At 45.7% G+C, this 27,852-nt stretch overlaps 1 protein-coding gene across 1 annotated transcript; it reads right to left on the bottom strand.

Moving 5' to 3' along the window:
* Nucleotides 1-794: 794 nt before the first annotated feature.
* flot2b (flotillin 2b) lies at nucleotides 795-27,722 on the bottom strand. Its single transcript, XM_034132799.1, has 11 exons — nucleotides 27,674-27,722; nucleotides 25,721-25,802; nucleotides 24,827-24,917; nucleotides 24,380-24,503; nucleotides 21,548-21,666; nucleotides 6,515-6,628; nucleotides 6,299-6,418; nucleotides 6,000-6,214; nucleotides 4,199-4,382; nucleotides 3,565-3,714; nucleotides 795-2,564 (listed from the first exon to the last, which is right to left on the bottom strand). The coding sequence occupies exons 1-11, from the start codon at nucleotides 27,720-27,722 to the stop codon at nucleotides 2,526-2,528; spliced, it is 1,287 nt and encodes a 428-aa protein (XP_033988690.1). The 3' UTR covers nucleotides 795-2,525.
* Between the last annotated feature and the right edge of the window lie 130 nt (nucleotides 27,723-27,852).

Raw genomic sequence — 27,852 nt, forward strand, 5'->3', positions numbered from 1 at the left:
ACTTCTTCTTCTTCTGCTTTGGGTCCCCGGCCGGAAGTCCCCGGAGTTGGGGACTGGCTTCAGTAGAAGCTGCTGGGACTCCCAGCAGCTTCTACTGAAGCCTTCCGAGTAAATCGCCAGAACGCCGACACCTCCTCATCTCCACCGCTCCTATGTTTTCTTTTGTGTTGCCATAAGTTAGTCTCTCTGCGTTTGTGCGCTGGGCTAATGCTAATAATGCTAATGCGAGGATAATAAAATGGCGGCTTCACAAAACTTTTTTGGAGTTTTACGGGGCGTGGTTTGCATTCCGCCCAGCCAATCAGACATAGGAACATTTTTCTCCCACGAAAGTCCCTGCAGGGACTGAAAAGGGGGGGAAAATGGTTCTGATGAACTAATTTAGTTCAGGGGGCTTTTTGGTGTGAACGCAAATATATCTGAGTTCTGATTAACTATTGTGGGAAAAGTACTCCGGTAGGAACGTGCCAATTGTGTATTTTAACCCCACAAATAATACATTGAAATGAACAATATGATGGCTTTCCATAATATATGATACATTATATAATAGACTGAATAATTGCGATAAACCATTTAAAAACAGATCAAACAAAGCAATACAAACTGTAATAAAGTATGGAAATAAATATGAACTGAGATCTGTTTTATTTTCTACCAAACCACTTTTAACTATATTTATAAATGTATATGTCTCTCATCACCCAACATCGAACTAAGATTAAGAAACTGATTCAAGAGTCAGTAAAAAAAGTACAAGTGAATTTAACTCAAAAGTAAATGGCAAAAAAGAATGAAAGTATGGTACGTATATTTATTAGAATGACAGCAGCTAAGAGTGAACGTATTATTCTGAGTACAGATGGATGGCATGCAGCAAGAGCATACAGGAACTCATGGCTGTTCCAGACACAGTGCACATGTGTAAATAACATTTGAAGCTAAACAAAGTTATTACTGTCACAGTATTTGTCAAGTCACTATATCAGCAAATGATACACAAATACATTAACGGAATATGAGCACAAAAACAATATTAACAACAATCATACTAAATATAATAACAGTCCTGTGTGATGTCAGTGTGCTCATACAGGCTGCTTCTTCAGCCACACGTACAACTGTGCTTTTCACCTGCTTCAGGTATGAGCTTCAAACTAACAGGAGCATTCAGGTTTGTGTAGGTGTCCCAGTCATATACAGTATTTCAAAAGCTTTTCCACTTCACTTCTTTTTTCCTTCTTCACTAAAGCTTAGCATTTGATGCATTAGACCGCAAAACAACTAAGTATTGTGACCATTTACAAAAATAAACATTGCTGCTAGACATTGATAAAACATTGTATGATATGTTTAACTACTCTTCTAAAGATCCTTCTATATTGGATGTCACAGTTATAAAAAACAAATCAATGTAGACATGTGCGTACACAGAACAGAACGTGTTTCTCTGAAAAGTGTCAAAGTTTGGTTTGTTGAACATGGCTTAGCATCTAAAGATACTTTTAGAATTAAATGAAACATCAGATATACTATACAATATCCTGCTGATACAACAACATTGAAAATAATCTATTCTATTTGTCATTGCCGTCTGGCCTCTCAGAATCTATTCACATTGAGCTTTCTCCACACAATATCAACATATTTCACAACCTGCTAACTCAATATGTTTCTCTTCTTTTTCATCTTAAACACCAACTGTTTGTTTTCTTAATAATGGCTGAAACTAGTAACACTTGACATTAAAACCAACACTCAATATTAAAATAACACGTTACAAGCTAACCATGTCAGCACAAGATCAGATTTTGATTCCGTTTTCCTAAATATAAAATGATGATCTAAACTTCTGTATTGTGCCTGATATGAACAGTTTGTGGTGATCTTAACTCCATTCAGGGGAACATACAACATGTGCACAATGGAAGGGGCTTCTTTAAGATCATGAGCACCTGTTACATTGTAAAGATCAATCAGTGACACATTCAAAAACAAATAAAGAAAGCTCTACCATTTACAAGAAGATATTCAGATGATCTAGGGAATGCAGAAGTGTCTCACGATAAAGACAAAGGTCTATATGAACATAGAGACCTGCAACATACACAATGTAGAAAGTGAGAGCAGAGGCCTTCTGTTCTGGTAGAGTATACCTGAAGTATAATAAAGATCAAGATGTGAACACCAGCCGTCACATGGTGATAGAAATCTAAGCACCATCACAGCAGTCTAATATCTCCTCTTTGACCCCACCTCATACAAACAGGCCAATATCTATTAGAAATAGAACAAATAAATAAAAAACACATCACAACATGTGCAAACTAAATAAATTAAAACATCTCTGAATGAGTAGCAGTGCATTCAGATATTCTGGCCTTGTATAAAGTAAGGCACCAGAGGTTTCCAAAATTCACTTGGTATATAGTATATACGTATAAAACAACTCAATTCTTCAAGTGTATTAAAGGCAGTCCATCAGAGTGCATACAACAGATACTGGAGTCGTGGAGGGGGGGCTCTCAGGCTAGAGCACCGGTCATCTTCTGCAGCAACGGGATCTGAGGAAAAAGGACAAACCTGCCATTAATCTCTGAAACACTCATTCTTCCAGAACTAAACTGGATTGCCTTCATGACCTACATTTTTTCCATTCACTGTTTTATTTGAAGGTTTTTCCTGAAGGTTCCACTGGCTGATTTGAACTCCTTTTCGGGCTCCGATTGGATACAAAAGCTGAGATCATGTGTGAATGGTTGAATGCTGACTTTGATATAAGTCATAAAGACTGGAAAAGCGCTTTTAAAATGTAGTCTACTTAACCTTTACAAGTTTCACTGTCAATGTAATAGTGTTCTGTGTTTTCTGACAGCAATATAGAAGTATCTTGTAATATAAGAATGTTTCCTAAACCTGTAGTTGGCTCGATGGTAATGACTGCAACCAGAGGCATTCCTTTTCTTTTCTTCCCCTTTTCTCTCCCTCATAATAAGGCAAAACTTCAAGTGGTATTTGACTGTCTTAGTGTCACATTACATGTACTACTCATTGAAGTCCAACTAAGCCTGTGCAAACTGTTGTTGTAAAAAAATAAAAACCCTGATGACGTCATCACAGTTATCTCTGATCAGGTCTTGGAGACAACACATTTTATTTTTTTTACAGATAATCTGCGTTATGAAGTTTTAAAAGATAAGGTCCTTTACAAGTCAGAACTGGTCTTCCCAGGATTATAAGCGTGCTACTCTGAATTTAAACAGATGTCTCTCAGTAATACCCCAACTTCATGAAGGTGCAATATCCAGTCACTGGAATACCTCGTTAACTAATGCTTGATTGGAAAATACAACAATCCACCAACAACAGGCTGTTTTTTTTTTAACATCTTTCAGTCATATCCAACAAAGCTACGTAAATATACTCTTTGTTCTAATCCTACACACACACAAAAGCATTTAATCGCATCTTGTTCAATATGCTGATCCCTCATGCATTTCATGTCTTAGTAACACTACACAGACATTGTAATTGTAACTGTTATGAAGTTATTATCGAGCTCACCTTTAACAGGTCCACTCCAGTGAGAGCATTGACAGACACAGGAAGTTCAGCCAGAAGGCGGGTGACCTCGCCCGTCACGCGGCTGCTCTCCCCACTCAGGATGACGATCTCATTGGTCCTGGCTAACGGCGCTGCCACCTTAGCAGCAATCTGCAAACATATGGTTATGGGTTTAATGTAAGTAGGTAACAATCAAAGTCTCCCACATGGAGTTCTCATGGATCATGTGATACATGTTGTAGTTATAGTCTCATGACTCAGGGGTCATGTGATCCCATTATAAACATGAGAGCTGTCATTTTTTTTTTATGTTTTGAATTGGGGTCTGGGTCTAGAATATATTAGTAGTTACTAGTGTAAAATACATTCTAGTTTCCTAAAACTTAAGCATTCTACTGCTTTCTCCGCGGATTAAACAAACAAAACATACAAAATATAACAAAGATTATAGATGCTGATAGGCAGATTCAAAGTCTTGTGGCAGTAGCTCTGTATTTTAGATCTGAAGCAATTGGAGAAGAACTATATCTATTCATGTACTCATTTCAGCAGAAACTCTTCCTGGTGTGGGAATCATGCATGTTATAAAAAGTAATAAGCATGCAATAAACCATTAAACTCAATAATCTCTTACCATAGGCAGGGCCTCGAGCACCAGCGCAGTCTTAGCTGCCTCTCCGTACAGCTGGTAGGCCTCGGCCTTCAGTCTCATCCTCTCCGCCTCCGCCTTGCCCACTGCCTCGATGGAGCACGCCTCTGCCTCACCGATCCTTCTGATCCTCTCTGCTTGAGCCTGTGCTAACAGCACCGCCTTTGTCCTGATGAAGGGGAAACACAAAGGTTAACATCACTGATTCCTCTTACTATCAAAAACACATCGCACTATAGCCTGCTTTCTAGGGATGCTCCGATCGATCGGCCACCTATCGATATCGGCCGATACTCACTCTCTACCGATCGATCGGTGCTCTCTAAAAATGCCGATCGCGAGAGCCGATCGCATGACATAAAATTATGACGTAAAATACATGACACTTTTCTCTGTGCGCGGCAAAACAAGCTCGCCAAAATGGCTTCACCAGTCTGGCAGTATTTTAAGGTGTCCGAAAATGACAATAAAATAGCGGTATGCAACGTGTGTGAAGTAGAAATCCTGCAGCTCCACCCGCTGTGACGGACCGGTGAGCGGAGCAACACACACACTAACGAACGGTACGTCCACACAGCACCGTTAAAAAAATCTTCCAACGCTTCTGCCCATTCACTTTGAATGGGGTGACGTCACTTTGCCTCACTTTTCGCCGACCGAACTGCATTGTGGGAAGCAAAGCGGAGATTTCCAGGCATCTCAGGCTTCAAAAGTTGAGCAATGTTCAACTTTTGAAGCTTCTGAAGCTTTCGGTGGAAGCGTCAGCCAATCAAATCATATGCCAGTACAAGCTCTAGCCAATCAAACCGCTGCTTGTGTGTCAGGGGCGGGAGATTCATGTGATTTGTTGTTGGTCGAGCTTCAGACACGCCCGCCGGCAAGCTTTTTCCAAAGCCGCTGTGTGGACGGGCCGTAAGAGTTAGACCTTACACACTTAGCTATTTGATCTACCTCTGGAACAAGCTAAACTAGTTATAAATATGTTTATTCTTCACTGTCGGGTCACTCATTACTGGATCAGTGAGTTGCATGAGATACTGACAGGCAGTCAGGAGAGAGGGAGAGAGGGAGAGAGGAAAAGAGAGCGCTTCCGCTCATTTCTCCCGTGTTATTATCCAAAGTTAATGTAAACTTGAATAATGTACTTCATTTGAATGTAACAATTATGTTGGTTGTTGTTTGTGGAAGCGTCAGTGAATGAGCCCCATTAACTGAGTTTTAAACATCACTTTAAATGGAAGTTCCCACACTCGATCGGATCGGCGATCGGTAGCGGCCGATACTGATTCCGTCGATCGGCCCCAAAATTGGCGATCAGAGCATCCCTACTGCTTTATTCTGACTTATGATCATATCATGTTTCCATATATTTGGGATCATTTGCCTGGCTAAAGTTCGACCCAAAGCACAACTAATTACTACAAGCAAAATGTATGCCGAGTGACTGTTACACTTTGAAAAGTGAAACAGTGAGTACTCGGCTGTTGGTTATATACATTCAAGCATGTGTGACAGCTAATCATCCAGCCCACTGGGAAGTCCTTAAGAAAAACCAAACCTCTTTACAGGGCCGGTGCTGAGCTACTCTCTGGGAAGGTTACATGCTGATGTTATTCCAAAGAAGACACCAAAGCTGGAATATTGCTACTGTAGTTGTTGCACGAGAAGAGGGAGGTTTTTTTTACACTGGTGTTAGTTCTCTCAGTCATCCTGCATTTTCTACAGATTGTTGATCCTGGTTATTACAGCTCATTTAATGCCCCTTTACGGAAAGGTTCCCACTCACTTGTGCCCTTCAGCAATCTGCTGCATTCTGTAGGCCTCGGCCTCAGCGGGCCTCTTCACTGTGGCGATGAGCTCCTTGTCTGTCCGCTCAATCTCCCTCTCCCCGATGGTGATCTGCTTCTTCCTCTGCACCACCTGGATCTCAATCTCCTCCAGGCGGATCTTCTGCTGCTCCTTAGCTGCCTGCAGCTCGTACGCCAGCTGGGCCTCTGCTTTCTGAAAACACCAGCAAATAGAACGTCACACACACACCTGAGGTAACACACATTATGTTTGAAACCTATTTTCAACAGTGCCCACCTTGGTGTTGACTTCCTGGTTGAAGGATGCTTTATTCAGCTCCAGTTCTCGTTTGGAGTCGGCCATCTTGGTGTCAGCCTGGAATTTGACGTCCATCATCTCCCTCTTACATTCTGCTTCCTATGTGACAATATATAAGTAAAGCAGTGGTCAGTTAATTGTTCTGTACGAAATAATCAATTTCTCTGAATCTCCCACCTGCTAATGCCTCCTTACCCGTATCCCAGCATCCCTCTCTGCTTCAGCCACGCCAATGTCTGCATCCCTCTGCACAGCTGCAGTCTGCGTCTTCCCCAGGGAGCTCAGGTAGTCCAGTTTATCGTACACATCCTACACACACACGCACACGCACACACACACACACACACACACACAAAAAACACGATGTATTTAAATATTTTGAAATGTCCATAAAAAGGCTGGACTGAAGAGAAGTGAAGAGGTATTTTAGAAGGTCTGAGGAGCCAGGTTTCTTTGTTTTGTAGTGAGCATTGTTAACACATAATCCTCCTTTCTGAACACTGACTGGTGTTCTCTACTAGGATAGAACCTCCATCTGTGCGCAGCAGCAGATTATTGATTTATACACCTGCTCTGAAGACTTGCCGACACGCCAGTGCCTCATTAATTAAAACAATGACTAAGTCAGCATACTATCACCTTAGGAACATATCTAATAGACTGGACTACTGTAATGGTGTCTTTACAGGTCTCACTAAAAGATCTATTAGAAAGCTGCAGCTGATTCAGAACGCTGCTGCTCGAGTCCTCACTAACACTAAGAAAGTGGATCACATCACTCCAGTTCTGAAGTCTTTACACTGGCTTCCTGTGTGTCAAAGAATTTATTTCATAATACTGCTGCTGGTTTATAAAGCATTGAATGGTTTAGGCCCAAAATACATTTCTGACCTACTGCTAAATTATGAACCATCCAGATCTCTCAGGTCTTCAGGGACTGGTCAGCTTTCTGTCCCCAGAGTCAGAACTAAACCTGGAGAAGTTCAGTTATTATGATCCAAATATCTAAACTCCCAGAAACCTGCAGGTCCGCTGCAACTATTTTTACTTTTAAATCCAGGCTGAAGACATATCAACCAATGTAATGTTTTTCATTTCTGTAAAGCACTTTGAATAGCCTTGTATTGAAAGGCGCTATATAAATAAACTGGCCTTGCCTGCCTTACATGTTTTGAATTGGGATGAAAAAAATGTATATGTTCAATTAAAGACAACCATCAAATGTTTAAGGCCTCACAAATGAGTTATCTGATCATGATCGCAGGAAACATCTCGGCCCGGACTAATGGATGTGAAAGAAATAAACTCTTAGGGTTTGAAGATAAGCACTTTGGTCAGCTGCTGTGTCTGCACCACACTGCAATTAGTTCTTACAACAACAGCTCACTGTACAGAAAGAGAGAGCATCCTGCCAGTAAATCATTAGAGATATGGAAAATAAGAGATGACTTCTCTAATGAGCAGCAGCCTCCACGGTAGATACATCCCATTTGAAAGATTAAAAACAAGAGGAGGTGAGTGTTGATTCACGTTTGTATGAATTTTACTTGCTGCTTAGCCCATAAACACACACTGTATATCCCATATGCTAGGCTCTAATGCAAGTTCATGTGTAATACAGTTCTAAGCTGAAAGTGAGTGAGCTTTAAACTTCTCATCAGTTCCAGTAAGACCATTTATCCCTCCAGAAGCAGTCAAAGATTCATTACAAATAATGTAATACGTGATTATTCAGTGGAGCAAATATCACCGTAAAGTATTATCATGTATTCATTAAACACTCAGAAAATCTACTATAAGAGCTGAAACAGTCAACAACAATTTTAAAAGACCTAAGGAAACTGAACATTTCATTGGTTACACAACATAACGATAGTTACGTACGTAACTACGGTTCTATGAATACTGGATGACCGCCAGAGGCGGTGCTTTCGCACAGGATATCTTCTGTCTCGCGCATGCGTAGGTAGAATATTTATATCAACAAAGTCATGTGTGACCTCGTATGACCCCGGAAGGCATAAGTTCCGGTGTTGTCAACGAGTTCAGTTCTATGGAATCTTCTCGCGGAAACACGAGATTCCGAGTGACCAAGAACTCTGGCGGTCATCCAGTATTCATAGAACCGTAGTTACATACGTAACTATCGTTCTATTTCATCCTTACTGACCGCCAGAGGCGGTGCTTTAGCACTGGATGACCTATACCAACAGAGTCACGAGGAAGTCTGAATACTCACCCTATAAGGATGGCCTAGGCGGACTCTGCAGGAGGACCACACCCAGCGGGTGAGGGGCGGCAACATTCACCCTGTAGTATCTGGCGAATGTGCTCGAGAATGCCCATGTGGCCGCAGCACATATGTCCTCCAGGGGCACACCTCTCAAGGTCGCCCATGACGTGGAGACACTCCTGGTAGAGTGGCACTTTACTCTGGGTGGCAAGGGACGGTCATTCGCTTTGTCTGCCTGGGCAATGACGTCCACGATCCAGTGGGACAAGCTCTGTTTTGAGAGCGCACAGCCCCTTCTAGGACCACCGTAACACAGAAAGAGCTGTTCAGACTGACGTATGCCTGCGGTAGTCTGGACATAAGCCCTAAGGGCCCGCACCGGGCATAGGAGTCTTGACCTCTCTTCCCCCTCTCCTGATGGGGGGTCAAACCGTGCCAGCTGGATAGGCCGATTAAAAATGAGAGCGTGCCAGTACCTTAGGGAGGAACGCTGTGTTCGGCCATAAGGTGACACCTGAGCCATCTGAGTTCCACCTCAGACACGAGCTGTTCACGGACAAGGCCTGAAGCTCGCTTACACGCTTTGCTGAGGTGATGGCAAGAAGGAAAGCAGTCTTAGCTGAGAGCCACTTCAGTTCTGCCTGTAACAAAGGTTCAACAGGAGGCGAGCATAGGGCATCCAGCACCAAGGGCAGGTCCCATGTAGGGGCCCTTGGGATATTCGGGGGGCGAAGCCTCAGAGCTCCTCCTTAAAAAGAGGGATACCAGCCTATGGCTCCCCACTGTGCTGTTGTCAGCCCTTGCGTGTTGAGCTGATATAGCAGCCACATACACCCTGACGGTAGCGGGACACTGGCCATCGTCCAGGAGGGACTGTAGGAACTCAAAGGTCGTAGGCACCGAGCAATATACTGGGTCCTCATTTCGCCCTTGGCACCAGTCAGAAAAACAGTTTCCACCTGTTTCTGTACTGCCTACAAGTAGATGGTGCCCTAGCATTTGAGAATAGTCTTCCTGACAGACTCTATGCAGTCACTCAGCAGTGGGTCGGGCCCTCCAGTGGCCAGACCCACAGCTGGAGACGGCAGGGGTTGGGGTGCCACATCCGACCCTCCAACTGAGACAAGAGGTCCTTCCTGTTGGGGAGACGCCAAGGCGTCCCACAGCAGAGTCTGTGCAGCAGATGGACAGGCCCGCACCTAGCTGGGTTAAATAAGGAAGTTTAACAGGAGAGCCAGGCGGCTCCTGCTAGAATCAAGCAACACGCCTACCAGGAGCAGGGGCGAGAACACTGCCTTCACTGGTTGAGTTGATAACGAATTCCAGATGCAGCGTAACCGACAGCCGGCCCCAGAGCCTCAGTGCCTTGCCCCCCGGCCTCTGGCTCTGGGGGGGCGACGGTTAGGCACCGGATACCGAGGCTGTCTTGGGGGCGAGTTAACAGGACCGTAGCGGGCCGGCCCCCTCGTGGGGCGCTGAGGCCCATGGCGAGCACCGGGGTGAGCCGGTGGATGGGAGCGACCTTGGGAGGCAGACGCGGAACCACTAGGCCTACCGGGGGGGGGGGGGGGGGGGGGGGGGGGGGGGGGGGGGGGCATGCCTCTGCGAAGAGCTGAGAACTGTTGCCTGGTCTGACTAGCTTGGACAGTCCGTTCGTTCAGCTGAACCGAACAGCTCCCCCGGCTCCACTGGGACAGCACGGAGAGTCCTCCTACATGTCTCTGATAAGGGTGACTGTGCCAGCCAAACCTGGCGACGAGTCTGGACGAGAGTGGACATCAGGCGGCCAAGCTCTCTAGACATCAGAGCAAACGCCTGTAATGAGGCGTCACTGAGGCTGGTAGAAGAAGCGCTGAGAGCATCCTGCTGCAGGGAAGCTGAGAGGGCGAGCATGAGGTGAGAGAGGGAATTGCCTATACGGCCCATGCGCGCAGCTGCATCGTAAGCCTTAGTGAGCAGGTCATCAGTGACCCGACATTGGAGTCGAGGGCACTTGTATGCATGTAACTCCCTCAGATACTCACAAGAGGGAGGAACAGTAAAGGTGGCGGGTGCCGGAGTGCGCCTAAAGAACGCACTGGCAAGCGCTGTTTCGGGCTGCTGTGCATCCAGCTGCTGGTGAGCCAGTGCCATGCGAATGACTGTACCCATGGAGCCGTCATCTGCCTCCTCCGAGGATCCATGAGCTGAGGTACAGGAGCCAGGCCCAGAAGCATGGGATGGGCTCTCCCCGTCATACTCATTAAATTAAGTGGCTGAAGCTGCCATCGAGAACACATCGTCATCTAGAACCAGCTCAGCCACGGGTGGATCGGGTGGATCGGGTGCAGCGGGTGGATCGGGTGCAGCGGCGTGCTCTGTACGGGCACCAGAATGGAGAGCCAAGAGGAGTGACTTCATCTGGGCTAGCTCAGTAGTGAGTAGGTCCACCCTGGAGGACAGCCTATCAGGCTTAGTCCTCTTCTTGGGTGGTGCACCCGCAGCCTCTGCAGCCCAACGCCTAGGATGGGTAGGTTGGGCTGGAGTCGACTGTGCAGGGGGAAGGCCACCCTCAGTCAGTAGTTCAACCTCGGCTAGTCTAGCAGCTCTTACCGCACGAGTCATGATGGTGCAATTCATGCACGGGTCCTCCGAAAGGCCCTCCCTCAGATGCTCGAGGCCAAGACAAGAGGGGCAAAGGTCATGGCCATCCTCTGGTTGAAGAGGAGCCATACAGGTGTTAGAGCCGTTAGACATAGCGATAGCTAGAGCACTCAGCTGACTGTAAATAACTGGGCCAGGAAACAAATATGCAGTGGAGGGGAGTGAGCACAATAGTAGTTAGCGTGAGCACTCTGCTAACTGGGGTGAGAAAAAATGAAATCAGTTAATGGGTTTATGCCATGAGAGGAGAGAGGGAATACTCTCTCCACTAGCGCCGTAGCGAGTTAGCCTAAGCGAGAGCACTCTGCTAACTGAAGGATGGAACGGGCATTAAACCAACTGTGTGCAGTGAGAGGGGAGCGGAAACACTCTCTTCACTAGCGCTGTAGCAAGTTAGCTTTGAGCGAGAGCACTCAGTTAACTGGAGGATGGAACAGGAACCAACTGTGTGCAGGGAGAGAGGAGCGGAAACACTCTCTTCACTAGCGCTGTAGCAAGTTAACTTTGAGCGAGAGCACTCAGTTAACTGGAGGATGGAACAGGAACCAACTGTGTGCAGGGAGAGGGGAGCGGAAACACTTCAATAGCGCTGTAGCAAGTTAAAGGAGAGGTGTCATGGCCATTTCCACTGATCATAATTCCATTGTTGAGGTATACTAAAATAGATTTATGCTGTGCATTTTTCCAAACTCACATTGGTTTCTCATACAGCATCTCTGTAAACTACTTTTATTCACTGAATTTCACTTTCTGCCTTTAACGGCTCATTGGAGCTCCAATAGCTCCCGCCCCCACCCTCCCTGTGAGCACAGTGTGCTCTGATTGGTCGGGACGTTGTGAATCGCGCTGAGCTCCGTGGAGGTGTTGTTTCCTTGTTTAGCATACATAGCGAAACACAGCCAAACTCATTCTGAGCACACACAAACTCACAGTCGAAGTAAAAACAATAAGTGTGGCTTGATATTGAGTAAGAAAAAGGTTGATAAACGCTGTGAGAATGGGTCTGCAGAGAGAATTTTGCCGCGATCCCAACTGTCTGTTATCAGCCTGCAGCCAGGGAGGAGAAATCAGCAGAGCTGCCTGCTCCCTGCACACAGATGTGTGTGTGAGGAAGTCCGTGGATTGGTCAATTTGGACCAATCAGCGGGGGCTTAACGTAACGGCTCCGCGGACGTAACGTAACGGCTCCACGGATTGGTCCATTTCGTTCCGGGTACGGCATGACATCATGCCGTACCCGGAAGAATCAAATGGACAATGACGTATCTCCAACGAGGCGTTTTGGGGAGGTATTTTCTGTGTTAGAGTTTTACTCGCTACAGGGTGTATTTTGAGGGTTTTGACTCTGCACACCGTTTACATGCATAAAAACCTTCATAACACACAAGGGGACGGGTAATAACCGGAAAAGCACGACACCTCTCCTTTAACTTTGAGCGAGAGCACTCAGTTAACTGGAGGATGGAACATTGCACTTTATATGTCGTTGCCACTCTTTGCATATCATGTATTTTGTTTTTTTACCACGTTTGTAAAATGTAATTTCCTTAACTGTTTTATGTGAGGGACTGTGGATGGAAAGTAGCTCAAAGCTAAATCTGGCACTGTTACGCTTGACACATTTTTTATGTTTTAAGTGTTCATTACAGTGCATTGTCCCTGTCAAATAAACGATTAAATAAAATAACCAATTGTGCGCCGTGAGAGGGGATTGAAGACACTCTCCTCACTAGCGTCGTAACAGTTAGCCTGAGCGAGAACACTCAGCTAACTGGAGGATGGAACAGGTAAGGAACCAAAAGTGTGCAGTGAGAGGGGAGCGGAGACGCTCTCTTCAGTAGTGCAGTAACAATTAGCTTGAGCGAAAACACTCGGCTAACTTGGACACAATTATCTCATTAGCTTGAGAATATATAGCACAAAATGGTAGCGATCTCACCGACTGACGTGCAGGAGCGTCCGCTCTTAACCGGTCCGGCTCCTGGGGTCCGAGCGGTGAACACCGCGGTCCCCTCCCTTGGGAGGCGACAGCTCGTCGCAGCCTTTGGAGGGCGGGAGTTTCTAGCCCGCAGCTCCGATCGAGACGATCACAAGGCTACAGGTAGCGATGAGCTAGAATCGAATTTTCAATAAGCTAGCTTGGCTTCTACTCATAAGTAGTAACCTGCGCAGCGAGAAGATGAAAAAGAACTGAACTCGTTGACAACACCGGAACTTATGCCTTCCGGGGTCATACGAGGTCACACGTGACTTTGTTGATATAAATATTCGACCTACGCATGCGCGAGACAGAAGATATCCAGTGCTAAAGCACCGCCTCTGGCGGTCAGTAAGGATGAAAAAGAACAACAAGGAAGAGCAGCAGATTGATATAGGTTAGAGCAGTGGTTCTCAAACTTGTTCTGTCATTCCCCACTTTGAACAGGTGGGCCTTTTCAAGCCCCACCTGTTCCTCGCTCCAATCAAATGGTAGGCCAAGCTTAAAATTGTCAAATGTATCGTTCTATATCAGGGGTCTCCAACCTTTTTTAGGATGAGAGCTACTTTCAAAAAATAAAACAAGTCGTGAGCTACTTTTACTCCTCTTTTTTTGTTTTTTGCAGTGTATATATTTAGCACATTTTAACATTATTATATGCTGACCTTTAACCTTTGTGTGCTGTTTGGGTCTGTGGGACCCGTTTTCAGTGTTTACTCAAATAAAATGTATTCAATTTAATTATTTTAACCTGCTTTATTTGGGGGTGGACCTCACATCCTCTAGGGGGGTCCGGGGGCATGCACCCCCGGGAAGAATTTTTTTTATTTAAATGTTGAAGTGAAATGCATCAATCTGGTGCACTTTGAGCCCCAGATGAATTTATGGATACAGCTCTCAACACTCAGATGAAAGGGAGCTGTATACTTTTCAATAATCCAAACATCTTTAGAATATGATCGCAACCAATAACAAATCATTTAAACGTGTTTATTCTTATCTTATGTTACCTCGTTAGCATTCTTTCTTTCTATTTATGCATATTTTACTAATCACTCCCCTTTTAAACTGTTTTTTTTTTTTTTACTGTCCTATAGAGAGGCGAAGTCCCTCCCCTTCCGGTTGAGCTCCATGGGACCTTATTTCGGAAAAGTTATGCATTGAAGTCAATGGAGAGAGAAAAATTATCTTTCGATCCCGTTTGAATTGTGCCACGAATTACACATATGATGTTTGTCAATTTAAAAGATAATTTTTCAATTTTTTTTAAATGTGTCGTAAAACTGTGAAGTAACACTTTTTTTGTGTGAAACCGCTCAATGAACTACATCTCCCGTCTCGCACCACACACCAAGACGGCCGTCACGTTGGCACATTTCACCTCTTTCTTTCAGAATGAGGCGAAAAGTATTAAAAGAGGTGAAAGTTAGTCGGTTCCGTAAGAGCCAGCATGCGGGACCGGGATTCTGGGATTTGTAGTCTTTCTAGTTGCGTATTTTTCATAGTCTTATATTTCAACAGTTTTACGACAAACTGTGACTTTTTTGACATGGAAAATATTTGTTAAGATTGACAAACATCATATGTGTAATTCGTGGCACAATTCAAATGGGATCGAAAGATAATCTTTCACTTTTCTCTGGGCGATAGTTTATGTCAGGGGTACTCAAACTTCTTGGTTAAAGGTCCACTTGTGAATTGTATACAAGGTCAATGGTCCGGATCAATGCCAGTAAAGTATATATATATAAATAAAGTTGGATTGGATTGGATTAATCTACCTTATTTGGGGGCCCCCTTCTGGTCCAAGCACACACATATTCAATACATACATACAGTATGATGGCTTGAACTAGTGGGAGAAATGGCACTCTTTGTCTGAACCTCGGCAAAAATGGCATTAGAAGCATTAGAAAGTCAAGGTAAACTTGCGGTTAACTTGCGGTCTGCAATGCCGTGTCACGCTCGCGCACACAAGTAAATATATATGCACGTTCATTCTCACAACGCGTCAGACACAAGAAAATATACATTAAAGGGGACCTATCATGCAAAATGCACTTTGTGATGTCTTTTACACATAAATATGTGTCCCCGGTGTGTCGGGGAACTCACACAGCGTCAGAAAATAAAACCCTCTCTTTTCCTCCGTACCCAAATCTTTTAAAAACGGAGGTACAACAGATTTGCTGCCGATCTGACGTCAAATCGGCAGCGGACCCACAGAAAATTGCTATCAGAAACAATGCCTGACGTGTTTTGGACGTAATCTCGTCTTTGTTTACATTAGCAAGCCTCGCTAACACTCAGAGCTAACCTGTACTGTAGAGCAGGAAATAAAAAAAGGAACTCACCTTGTGATAAACTCGCAAGAGAAAAAGCATGAGAGCTCCATACTGTTTCAGAAATAATCTTTGATTTTTTTTTTTAAAGCTAAGGACCCAATATGCGCGTTTCTCTAACAGGGCTGCAAAAGAGGGGTTTGAGCAGTATCAGGCATGGCTACAATGGGTGAACTGTTTGGTATTTTAAGCAAAACACTTCACAGACATGTTTTGTATAGGTATGGCCCAACAATATATTTTTCCAATATAGCATAATAGGTCCACTTTAATTTACATCAGAATCATCATTTTTTTATTTTATTTTTTATAATTTTTTTTTATTTTTTATAATGGGACACAGGGTTCGGTCCGGATCCGGACCTTGGCCCGGAGTTTGAGAAGCCCTGGTTTATGTCATTGTGCATCACTTGACCGACTTTGGTGTTTTTTGGTGGTGTTGTTTGGTTGCACTGGTGAATTGTTTGTCTAATTGTTTGTCTAGCGGCTGCAGCTGCAGTCACGCCGCCCAGCATGGCGTCCCGTGGCAGCTGCGCCGGGTTGGAGAAACTGACTCGCCAACACGCCATCAAGCTCTCTCCACCTGACGGTGTGTCGGTGGAGGAGTGTAGTCTGGCTGTGGGGGCTGTGGTGGGATATGGCAGAGTTAAATCTGCGGTGGGCGCGCCCGTGGTGTCCGCGCTCACAGCCGGCCCAACCTACCGGTTGCCTTGTCCACGGCCGGGCCGCCGGTGCTGGGTTCCGCGCCCGCTGCGGAGCCGCTGCCGGTTGCTTTGTCCACGGCCGGGCCCGCGCCCGCGGCGGAAACGCCGGTGGTGGAACCGCAGGTCAGTCGGTCCGTGGCAGAGCCAACGGTTTCACGCGTAGAAAGCACACAGGCAGGTACACACGGTATCACACACACAGACACTCAGGTCACACAGGAAGCAGATAGTGAGCACACTGCAGCCAGAGTAGCTGAGTCTGTTCTGGAGGATGTTGTAATGGATGAGGATTTATTAAGGTTGCCTGTCAAAAGGAAAAATGAAGAAGTGAGCAAAGGCAGTGTGGCACAGAAAGGGAAGGTGTCAAAGACAGAGTCGCTGTGTTCCTCCTCTCAGCCAGAGAGAGTCACAGAGGACTCAGAGGACAGTGAGTCATTCTTTGACATAGTTGAGGTAGAAAAGGGAGAGGAGTATTCTTTCCAGAGGATCAGATCCTTTCTGGCGGAAACTAAGGGGTTGAGGGGGGTGAAGTTAGAGAATATTTTTGCTGATTTGCAGATATTTCACAATTCTGCCAGGGCTCTCATGCGGCGCCCAGAAGCCTTAGGGGAACCTGTCTTCAGCGGCCCAGAGAGGGTTAAAGAAGATACTTCAGAGGATTAGAGAGGAAAATGCAAAGAATGATGAATAAGTACATCTTGTTTTTATTTTTTCTCTTTTATTTTTCTTCAGCCAGGTTTTTGATTTTGTTAGGATGCAACTATAATTTAATTATGAGTGACATAAAGCTGGGCTCTTTAAACATTAACGGTGCTCGGGGGGATGCTAAGAGAGCATCTTTATTTACTTTATTAGAAAACAAGAGTTTAAATGTGACGTTTCTCCAGGAGACTCACAGCACTGCTGAGAACGAGAGTGACTGGAGGAGGGAGTGGGGGGGGGAGGGTTTCTTCAGCCATAAGTGCAGCAATAGTGGAGGGGTTGCAATTCTCTTTGCAAGGGGCTTTACACCCTTCTCCTGTACGGTCGATGAGGTCATCCCAGGACACTTGTTAAAAATAAATGCTGAATTTGAAAAAGTTAAAATGTTTTATAAATATCTATGCTCCCTGTGTGGGCGCAGAGAGGCTTTTGTTTTTTGAGAAACTGAAAGATACTCTTAGCACCTGTGATAGTGAGGAGTATCTGTTCCTGGGGGGTGACTTCAACTGCACAGAGAACCCTGTGCTGGATAGGAACCACCAGAAACCGCATGCTGCCTCAAAGAGTGCCTTAATAAGACTGACAGAAACCTTTGAGCTGTGTGATGTGTGGAGGCACTTCCACCCGGTCCAGCGGCAGTATACGTGGGTGCACTCTAGAGATGACCTGTTGTCTCTGGCTAGGCTGGACCGTGTCTATGTGTTTAACCATCACATTAATGTAAGCAGAAGCTGCTCCATCAGTCCAGTGGGAATCTCTGACCATTCACTCGTACAAGTCTCAGTTTTTATTAATCATGTTAAGTGTAATAGTGCGTATTGGCACTTTAATGCTTCTCTGTTGGCCGACAACCATTTAAAAAATGTTTTAAAGTTTTTTTGGGAAAACTACCGTTTATCTAAGAGTGAGTACAATTCTCTTCAGCAGTGGTGGGATGTGGGTAAAGTGAAAATCAAGCAGCTTTGCCAACAGTACACTTTCAATGTCACAAAGGACATGGCTAGATCTCTGAGAGCTCTGGAGAGAGAAGTGGTGGAGCTGCAGGGATTGGCAGATTCAACAGGAGAGCGAGAACATGTTAAAGTTTTCAAAAGTAAAAACTCAGCTCTGTCTGACCTGCTGGGGTTTTCTGCTCAGGGTGCTCTGGTCAGATCCCGGTTTCAGAACATCGTGAAAATGGATGCTCCCTCTCACTTTTTCTTTGGTCTCGAGCGTAAGAATGGTCAGAGGAGGCTGATGCACTCCCTGCTATCCAATGCAGGGCAGCTGCTTCAGGAGTCCGCCGACATTCGTCAGTGTGCTGTGGAGTTCTACAAAGAGCTCTACAAAACAGAGTTCCAGGCCGAGCCAAAGGTGGCGCAGTCGTTCTATGAGGGCCTTCCTAACGTCCCTGAGGAGGACCATGCAGAGCTGGAGGCAGAGCTCTCTGCCCAGGAGCTGCAGGAGGCCCTGCAGAGCATGCAGAGTGGGAAGGCTCCTGGCATAGACGGCCTGCCTGCAGACTTCTATAAGGCTCTCTGGCCGGTTATAGGAGACGACCTGCTGAGTGTGCTCAGAGACAGTCTAAGTAACGGGAGGTTGCCTCTGAGTTGCAGGAGAGCTGTGCGCACTCTCCTCCCTAAGAAAGGAGACCTGCAGGAGATTAAGAACTGGCGTCCTGTGTCTCTACTCTGTACCGATTACAAGCTGCTTTCCAAAGTGTTAGCAACGAGGCTGAGAAAAGTGATGGAGCATGTCATTCACGTAGACCAGACATACTGTGTACCCAGCAGCTTGATAACTGACAACGTGACTCTAATTCGGGATGTTTTGGACCTCTCCGGTTCATTGGGCTGTGAGCTTGGTCTGATTTCTCTAGACCAAGAAAAGGCTTTTGACCGAGTTGAGCACCAGTACTTGTGGCAGACGCTGGAAGCTTTTGGGTTCAGCTCTGGTCTCATAGCCAAGATCCAGGTCTTGTACAGGGACATTGAGAGTGTACTGAAGATAAACGGTAGTTTGTGTGCTCCTTTTGAAGCTCAGAGAGGAATCCGACAGGGCTGCTCTTTGTCCGGGATGCTCTACTCCCTGGCCATAGAGCCGTTTTTACACCGGTTAAAGTCAAAGTTACAGGGTTTCTCTTTTCCTGGCTGCAGGGATGTTTTTAAATTGTCTGCGTATGCGGACGACATAATGGTCTTTGTTAAAAAACAAGATGATATCAATGTTTTAACTGAAACTGTGAGCAATTTTTGCAAAATCTCATCTGCTCGAGTCAACTGGGGGAAAAGTGAGGCCTTAGCAGTAGGAGAAGGCATCATTGACAGCTTGTTTTACCTGGGGGCCTTGGTTGGAAAAGGGCAGGGTTAAAGTACCTGGGCATTTATCTTGGTGATGACACGTTTTGTTTGAAAAACTGGGACGGGCTTATAGAGAAAGTGGAAGGCCGGTTAAAGAAGTGGAAGTGGATCCTTCCCAAACTTTCTTTTAAAGGGCGTATCCTTATTTTAAACAACCTTGTTTCCTCCATGCTGGCTCACCGGCTGGCATGCACCGACCCGCCCGTAAACCTGCTGTCCAGGGTGCAGGCTCTCATGGTGGACTTCTTCTGGGACCGCATGCACTGGGTCCCTCAGAGCGTCCTGTTCCTGCCAAAGGAAGAGGGGGGACATGGCCTGGTTCACCTGGCAAGCAGAGGGGCTGCCTTCAGGCTCCGGTTCGTCCAGAGGTTCCTGACTGGACCTGCTGACCTGGTCTGGAGACCCGTAGCTCGGGCCTTATTGGAGCGCTGTGGTGGGCTGGGTCTGGCTGAGTCGTTGTTCCTCATGGACCTGAAAGGATTACGCCTGAATAATCTCTCGGTTTCTATGGAGGTCTCTTCAAGGTGTGGGGACTACTCAGAAAAGAGAGACCAGAGTGCTGTGGCTCACTGTTCTGGCTCCTCAGAGAGCCTGGCCTCACGTCTGAGCCTCAGGTCAGTCCGGGTGATCAGCCTCCTGCTGCAGAGCTGGAAACAACAGCTCAGCCAATCAGAGCTGGCACTGATCGCTGCTCACTGTAACGGACTGAAGTCTCCAAATGACAATGACTCTTTTCCAGAGATGCTATGTTTTCCTGATCTCAGTTGTGAGGGTTTTTTGTTAAAGTTGAACAATGTTACCGATTTTAAGTTTAGCACCATGTCCAACAAAACCTTTTATTATTTGGTGACAAAGGTGCTGAATCAGAGTAGAATCCAGGAGTGAGTGGACACCCAGTGGAGAGCCCACCTGGGCCTGACGGAGGCTCAGAGGCCTCCGCTGACTAAGAGGGGTGGGGACCTCCAGTGGAGGGTTCTCCACGCTGCGGTAGCGGTAAATGCGTTTGTTTCAGTGATCAACCCTACAGTGTCTGATGCCTGTCCTTTCTGTGTACAGAGGGAAACCATTTTTCATTGCTTTCATTTCATTGTGGTCGACTCCTTTGTCTTTTTCAGTTACTCGCTCAGATGTTGATTTTGTTTAATGTGGTTTTTTCTAAGTCAATGTTCATTTTGGGTTGTAGGTACAGCCAGAAGCAAAAGTGCAAAAGTCAGCTTTTGAATTTTTTGTTGGGGCAGGCTAAAATGGCCATCTACCTCAGCAGGAGGAATAAAGTTGCGGAGTCATTGGATACCGATGCAGTTTTGATTTTCAAGCGGATGGTAAAAGCAAGACTGAAAACGGACTACAGTTACTTTTGCTTAACCAAAGATGTGGGAGAATTTGAGGCCATGTGGTGCCTTAAAAATGCTTTGTGTTCTGTGGTGAATGAGGTTATTTGCTTTGTGAATAAAAGTAAACTAAAAATAATAATAAACATAGGCCTATTTGTAAAGTGGGGACACACAAACGGGATTTCGAAAAGTGTCACGGTTAAACTCCTTATGAAGTGGTGAGGTGCCGCTCCACATTGCTTTTCTTCTCGACTGCAACGCTGTTGTGTGTGTGTGTGTGAGAGCGTTTCACATGTGTGTATGACAGATTTTTACATATGTCTGTAAATGATTTTGGTTTCAGTTGTGTGTGTGTGTGTGAGCAGGCTCGGATTGGCCATCGGAAGATTCCCGGTGGGCCGCTGCCGTTGGTGGGCTGCTGCCTTCGGTGGGCCGCTGGCTCTGGCATAAGCTAAATGCAAAGCAGAGGATGAATCTTCACCAAATGTTCAATAACGTCTCTTCAATTAGACGGACAGGCAAGCTGTTCCTTGGGAGGCTCGTGTATTTATTTGCAACTTTGGGAGTCCCAGCAGCTTCTACTGAAGCCAGTCCCCAACTCCGGGGACTCCGGGTGGCAGTATACGCCGTGAAGTTGTTTGCGGCCTGCCAGTAAACCCAAAGCAGAAGAAGACGAAGTGACGTCAGCGACTCATTTGCGTAATCTTCCCTGAGGGAAAAGTACTCCAGTGTGAACGCGATCTGTACTAAATGCCCTGGGGTAATAAGTGCCGGGGCACTGAGTGCCGGCACTAAATACAGCAAAGTACTTGGTGTGAACGCGCCTTATGTCAACACGTGCTTTGTTGCCTTTGTATTGGAGAATTTCCACTTTAACCTGTGATCATTCGCTTGCTACATTAGTACTTTCAGCTGGTATTGTTTCTGAAGCCTCTCACAGCGCTGTAACTTACCTTAATGGTGAAGCTGAGGATCTCGATGCCCATCCTGCCCACGTCTGGAGCTGCTACCTCCCTCACCAGCTGAGCAAACTGGTCTCTGTCCTGATAGATCTGCTCTACAGTCAGGGTACCTGAGAAGACAGTCCTTGTCAACATTTCTATAGCACATGTCCATGTGTGCCTTGCAATTCGAAATGCCAGTTTCACAAACTAGCAGCAGTCTTTTGAAATTTATTTTTTACTCAAAATGTCTTTGATTTATGTAAAAACAAGCATCAGGATAGTCTTAACCCTTCAGAGAAGCATATTTTCCTTTGAGATATGAATGTCACATAGTCAATAGGGTTTAACAATGTGCATAGAAAATACTGCACTGGAGTTAAGAAAATATGCTGTTTGATAACTATGTTAATCATCTGCAACATTGTTGAAATCAATTAATTATTGAGTTGAGTCGTATTTTATACTTTAGGTTGAACGAAAGAAGGGAAATGTATAGACGCCTCCTTTGACATTCAAACGATTAATACGCAGAATAATCTTTAGCTTGAAGGAAAACGAAACAACTGTTATATCTCTCACAGGCTCCGCCCTCTACTGGACTCTATGGGTACTACCTTATCATGCAAGCATTCACCTACTGAGACTTCTATAGACGTAGCCGGCCCCGGGGCGGGCCTACCTGAATGCGCGCGCATCTCACAGTATAAAAGGAGGCCTCGCCTCCTGACTGTCATCCCTTTCTCTTCAGCGAGTGGAAGTGATACACTGAGCATAGACGTCAATAAGAGAAAGAGAAAGAAAGCATGGACTCACCACTTCTTGAGCATCGGACCTGCCCGACATGTCCTGGCCTGATCGCGGGGGCTGATCCGCACCGCCTGTGCTTCCGGTGCCTGGGGCCTAGACGGCCTAGGCCAGTCGCCGGCCTATAACGCCTGCCGGATGATCCCTCGGCTGAGCCGCCGACATCGTGGCGATCATTTCCGGGTGAAGTTCGGTCCACAGGTGGAGGTGGGAGATCAGGACCTCGAGGTGGTGGAGATGGATGAACTGGATGGCGAGGTGCCATTCGAGTTCACCCTCCCGAGGGGCCGGGTGGCCGCGTTCGCGGAGGAGGAAGACGACGAGGACGCCTCGTTGTCTGGTACCTTCGGGTCCGGCAGCCAGGAGGGTCCAACACACAGGTCTGCGCGTCTGGACTTCCCGGCTTACCGCTCCCCCCACCGCTGCCACAGAGGCCTGTAAGCCGCCTTCGGCAGGGGTTTTATGGCCCGGCGCAGCCGGCCTTCGTCTCGCCCCCGTTGCCAGATATCTGGCAGTACGTGGAGCCCCCGCTGCCACGGGACCGAGACACCTTGGAGTATTTGGACAAAATATTCAGGCTCTGAGCACAGATGGCAGCTGCGGCTAATAATCTCGGCGTGCTGGGTGTCTCCCTGATTTCCCCTCAGGCAGACGACGGTGAGACGAACGGAGCTCCCGTGCCCGCGGATCCATACTTTCTCAAATAAAGATGTTGATCTGTATCCAAGTCTGAGTGTCATTTGTTTCCACAATTCTACACTCACACACAATGTTGACCGTACAAATTCCCCACTCGCTGCCCCAGTTGTAGCTCCTGTAAAGGAGGTAGCTAGTGGGCATGCGCAGATGCGAGTGATAAACCGCAGGAAGTGCTATAAGAGCGCTATGTGGGTACAGGGGCATTATGGCTGGCGTATTACTGTCAGGGAACACACTACGCCTAGAGTAAAGACTCAGATTAATGCAGTTTACCGTAGTGGTAAAGGGGACATTATGGTGGAGCGCGCGCTCACACAAGAGCGCGCGGCGGTGCGTTCAGGGACCTCAGTAAAACTTCGGCCCTTTCTGTGTCGACCCTCCATGGGCAAAACTTCCCTTCACGGGGAGTTTTGCGGCGGAACGGGTCACCAGGGAGTACCACAGCTTCATAGCTGAGGGCTTGTCCCCTAACACAATGTTATGGGGAATGGAAACTCAGCTGTGTCTTAACAAAGTGGATGGGGGCAGGAGGGGAGAGCCCTCCACACTATAGTCCACGCACACTCTGCACGGGGTCAGTGTCTGAGTGTGGGGGACATGGGGCACTTGCACTCTACCCGGGCTCCTTAGGGACTCGGGAGAGGTGGTGCATAGTGAGCCCATACGGGGCTGGGGGCTCTTTCCGTCTGCCTATGGGCGGACGGGGGGAGCCCTCAGCACTGTTTTCCGAGCACACTTTTCGCGAGGTAAGCGCGTCAGAGTGTGCTCTGTCAGCCGCAGCCCAGACTTCTCCACGGTTACAACCGAGGTAGAGGTGAGTGAAGTACAGCGGCTGCTAACCAGAAAGCCGGTCAGGGGCAGTGAGGTGGAACAGTGTTGTTGGAGGACAGCGCGTGTATACATCGGGGCTCCGCCCACTGTACCCATAGAGTCCAGTAGAGGGCGGAGCCTGTGAGAGATATAACGAGGGGTTACGTATGGTAACCCTTGTTATATTAGCACAGGCGGAGCCCTCTACTCGGGGCACTGTCTGTCCTAAACCGCTCGCTGAAGAGAAGTGTAGGATGACAGTCAGGAGGCGAGGCCTCCTTTTATAAGGTGAGATGCACGCGCATTCAGGTAGGCCCGCCCCGGTGCCGGCTACGTCTATAGAAGTCTCACTAGGTGAATGCTTGCATGATAAGGTAGTACCCATAGAGTCCAGTAGAGGGCTCCGCCTGTGCTTATATAACAAGGGTTACCATACGTAACCCCTCGTTAGTTGCAGCCCAACACAAATTATTTACACAGGTATTAAGGTGACAAACACAAGTTCTCAAATGAAATGAATGTCCATACCTAAAATGGAGCGCAGGTGTCCCTCCAAAGTCTGCAGAACCACACCTTTGATTTCAATCACGGATTTACCCAGGAACTGCTCACAGGCTACAGCCAGTAAGTCCTGCTCCGTCATCACCTTCACCTGAAGAACGTTACAAACTCTCTGTGATGAGCGTTTTTTGCATTATGCTCATCAAAAGTTCTCAACTGTAAATGAATCGTGACACAAGCATCCACACATAATTAAAATAAAGGAGTTTAACATTTAACCATCTTTATGTGACTAAGTGATACAAAAAAGTAAACAATCTGACCAGACATCAGATTAAATCTTTCTGCACTTATTTGATATTCTGCCTTAAAGACACATTGAAGTGAGCGTACACATATTGAGGTTCACACAGGCCTAGAGATAACAGTTGAAGTCAGGTGAAGCTTTGTGTGTGAGAGAGGACCCTGGTGTACCTGAGCCACCCCTGTGACAGTGATGGCCACCCCCTCTGCTGTCTCCACGTCCTCACAGCGAGGCTTCAGAGTCATGATCTCCAGGGTGATCCTGCAGAAAAACAAGGCACATGTAGTGGGCACTGAAGAGAGGGAGTGAGGGGAGCCAGGTGTGGAATACAATCTGTAGATGTTAAACACTGTTGATCAAGGACATCTGTCTTATCCCCTCTAAGTCACTCAGGGGGCAGTTGATATTAGCGTAAACCAAAAATGTAATATAGTATACGTAAATAAACACACTTTGATTTAATGTTTAATTTAATTAACCACTACCACATGAATCCAAGTACTGGACATGAGCATTTTTCAAGAATTGAGGAATATTTCACAATTTGATCTGTGACATGTTGCAGGACTTTTGCTCAGCGCTTTGGAATATAAACGGCTGTGAATAAATGTTGATCTCTCAGCAGAGATCAACCAGCCGACAGTGACTGCTGTAAAAAATTAACTCCAGAAATGCCACTGTCTCCTGTGACACTGCACATATAAGTATGGGGCACATTTAGCATTCAAACACACTACACTTCTTAGAAAAGTGTCAATGTGTAAGCCGACAGAACTTTTGTACCAACATTAGAAACGACTACACTGTGTGTAATATCAAAGAAAACATGGTGAACCAGCTTTCATCCTTACTTGCTTACAGACTGCTAGCAGGCGACAAAAGTTCATTTCAATTGGGGTCTGTTTATGTTTTATCAAGATGAGTTTGAACAGAGCGCTTTTTATAGTCAAATCCATTTATCTGTGATGATGAGTAGCATTTACTGTTACAAAATAATTTCAATTTGCTTCTAAAAGACAAACTCTATTGCGAGATAAATAGACCTTATGCTTGTATATTCTAACCTTTGGGTGTCCGAGATGAGCCACCACGCCCAGGCCCAGCCCCCCACAGCATAGGTCTTAGTGTCAGAGCCGCAGCAATCACCTGAGGGGGGACAGTTGCATTAGTACTTAAACAATCAAAACATTATTATACAGTATGGTTCCATCCAAAGTGTTATACTTCTGGGTAGGATACTAGTATATTACTGCATCATATCAAATAAGCAACAGCTAGAAGTGCTGTGTTTTAGGGGTCACAGCAGCCAAAATATTGGAAACACTGCAGTACAGCCTCCAGAAACTCTGAAATATTTTGTGTGACACTTCTACAGAGATCCATGTGCATTCATCTTAAATGCGCTGTCCTTGTTGGACATCCTTGTAGTGAGTGTTTGTTTGCATTTAGTTATGTTTCATTTTCAAAACGTTATCCAATTATATATTTAAACGATACAGGGACACATTAAAATCTTTGTACTGTATCTCTGTTAAACTAAGCCAAAACACCTCAGATGAGGATACTGAAAATACGATTAAAAAAAACTCCTTAGGTTTTGTATCTTGAGCTTTTTTTTTTCCTTTTTCCCCTGAGCCCTCCACTAGATACCCACATCTGACTTTACTTGGTATCAGCAGAGGTGAGAAAAGTACTCAGATCTTGTACTTTCACTCACTGTACGGAGGCTCAGTCATTGGTACTTGTTCATATATAAAGCCATGTTGGGTAAACTCCCATCTTATATCTGCTCTCTGATCACACAGAGAGTTGCAGTTACCTATTGCCTAAGATCACATGATGTGGTCTTGTTACATGTGCCGAGTGCAAGGACTGCCTTAGGTACGAAAGCTTTTATGTGCGCAGCTCCTCTTGCTTGGAACAGTCTGCAAATATATTTGAAACTGAGCATTTTGGTTCCACTGCATGTTTTTAAAGCCCGGATAGGTGCAATGCTATTTGATACTGTTGGTACTTGTCAATGCCGATAGGTATGTCAATGTAGCCCTGTAAATATGATGTATGATGTCCTTTATTGTTTTCTGATGTTTTCTGTTTCATGTTGTAACCTACTTGTTGCAGGTCTCCCTTGAAAAAGGGATCGATGATCTCAATGGGACCACCTGGTTAAATAAAGGTTTGAAATGAAATAAAAGTCCTGCAATCAAAATGTTCCTCAAGTAAAAGTAGAAAAGTATTATGATCAAAATATAGTTAAAGTACCAAAAGTAAAAGTAGTCATTGTGCAGATTTGTCCATATCAGAATAATATATATGGTATGTTTTATAATGATTGATCATTCAAGTGTTGTCTCAAAGCTAGGTGCAGCTAGTTTGAATGACTTTGTATACTGCAGGGTAGCTTGTGAATTTACTCCAGGGGGAACTAAAGTCTGATTTAACACTTGATTATATTTCACATCATTCATCCAGATCTGTAAAGTACCTAAAAGGTATTCAATAAATGTAGTGGAGTACAAGTACACAATTTACCTCTGAATAGTATTGGAGTAGAAGTACAAAGTAGCAACAAATTGAAATACTGTAAAGACCAAGTACCTCAAAATGTTACTGAAGTACAGTACTTGAGTATGTTTACAGTACTGGGTATCAGCTCCCCCACCCTAGCTGTATCATCAGTGTGAGCCTGCATGAAGAGCTTTCAAAGACAGCATTTCTGATATTTGACGCATATCACCTGCTAATAGCTATAACACACCGTCGCTGCCATGATGCTAACGAGTTTAGCATTACGGTTTTACATTTGTCGTGATTGACGTTAATGTACAAACACAAATTGAGTTGCTTTGCACAGTAAGCACCCGATTATATTTGGCAATAGCATTTAGATTAGCTATATGGCTACAAACAAGATTATAATTGACGTTTTCATTCAGCCGCCGATGTAGCTAGCCCGTTAGTCTAATATGTGAATGACAGCTAGCTTAGCTCGGTAAACCCAGTGAGGAAGAACCTACCAGAGACCACCAGAGCTTCGTTCGGCCCCACGGTTAAGCAGCTCCCCATGTTGACTCGAAATGAGAAAATAAAAACGTGCAAACAGCGGGTCCTTTACGGCGATGTTGGTATGAATTTAATGAACAGTTGTTTTAATCCGAGGCTGAACGGTGTGAAAAGATTTCCTCGCGTCCCGTAC

The sequence above is a fragment of the Trematomus bernacchii genome, unplaced genomic scaffold (assembly GCF_902827165.1).
Source record: "Trematomus bernacchii unplaced genomic scaffold, fTreBer1.1, whole genome shotgun sequence".
NCBI lineage: Eukaryota > Metazoa > Chordata > Actinopteri > Perciformes > Nototheniidae > Trematomus > Trematomus bernacchii.

Coding starts and splice junctions, on each gene's coding strand:
- flot2b (XM_034132799.1), bottom strand. CDS start 27,722: ATGGGGAGCTGCTTAACCGTGGGGCCGAACGAAGCTCTGGTGGTCTCT. Junction 25,803..27,673: donor CGAAGCTCTGGTGGTCTCTG/GTAGGTTCTTCC, acceptor GTCCCCCCTCAG/GTGATTGCTGCGGCTCTGAC. Junction 4,383..5,999: donor CAGATTGCTGAAGGGCACAA/GTGAGTGGGAAC, acceptor CCCCTTCATCAG/GACAAAGGCGGTGCTGTTAG.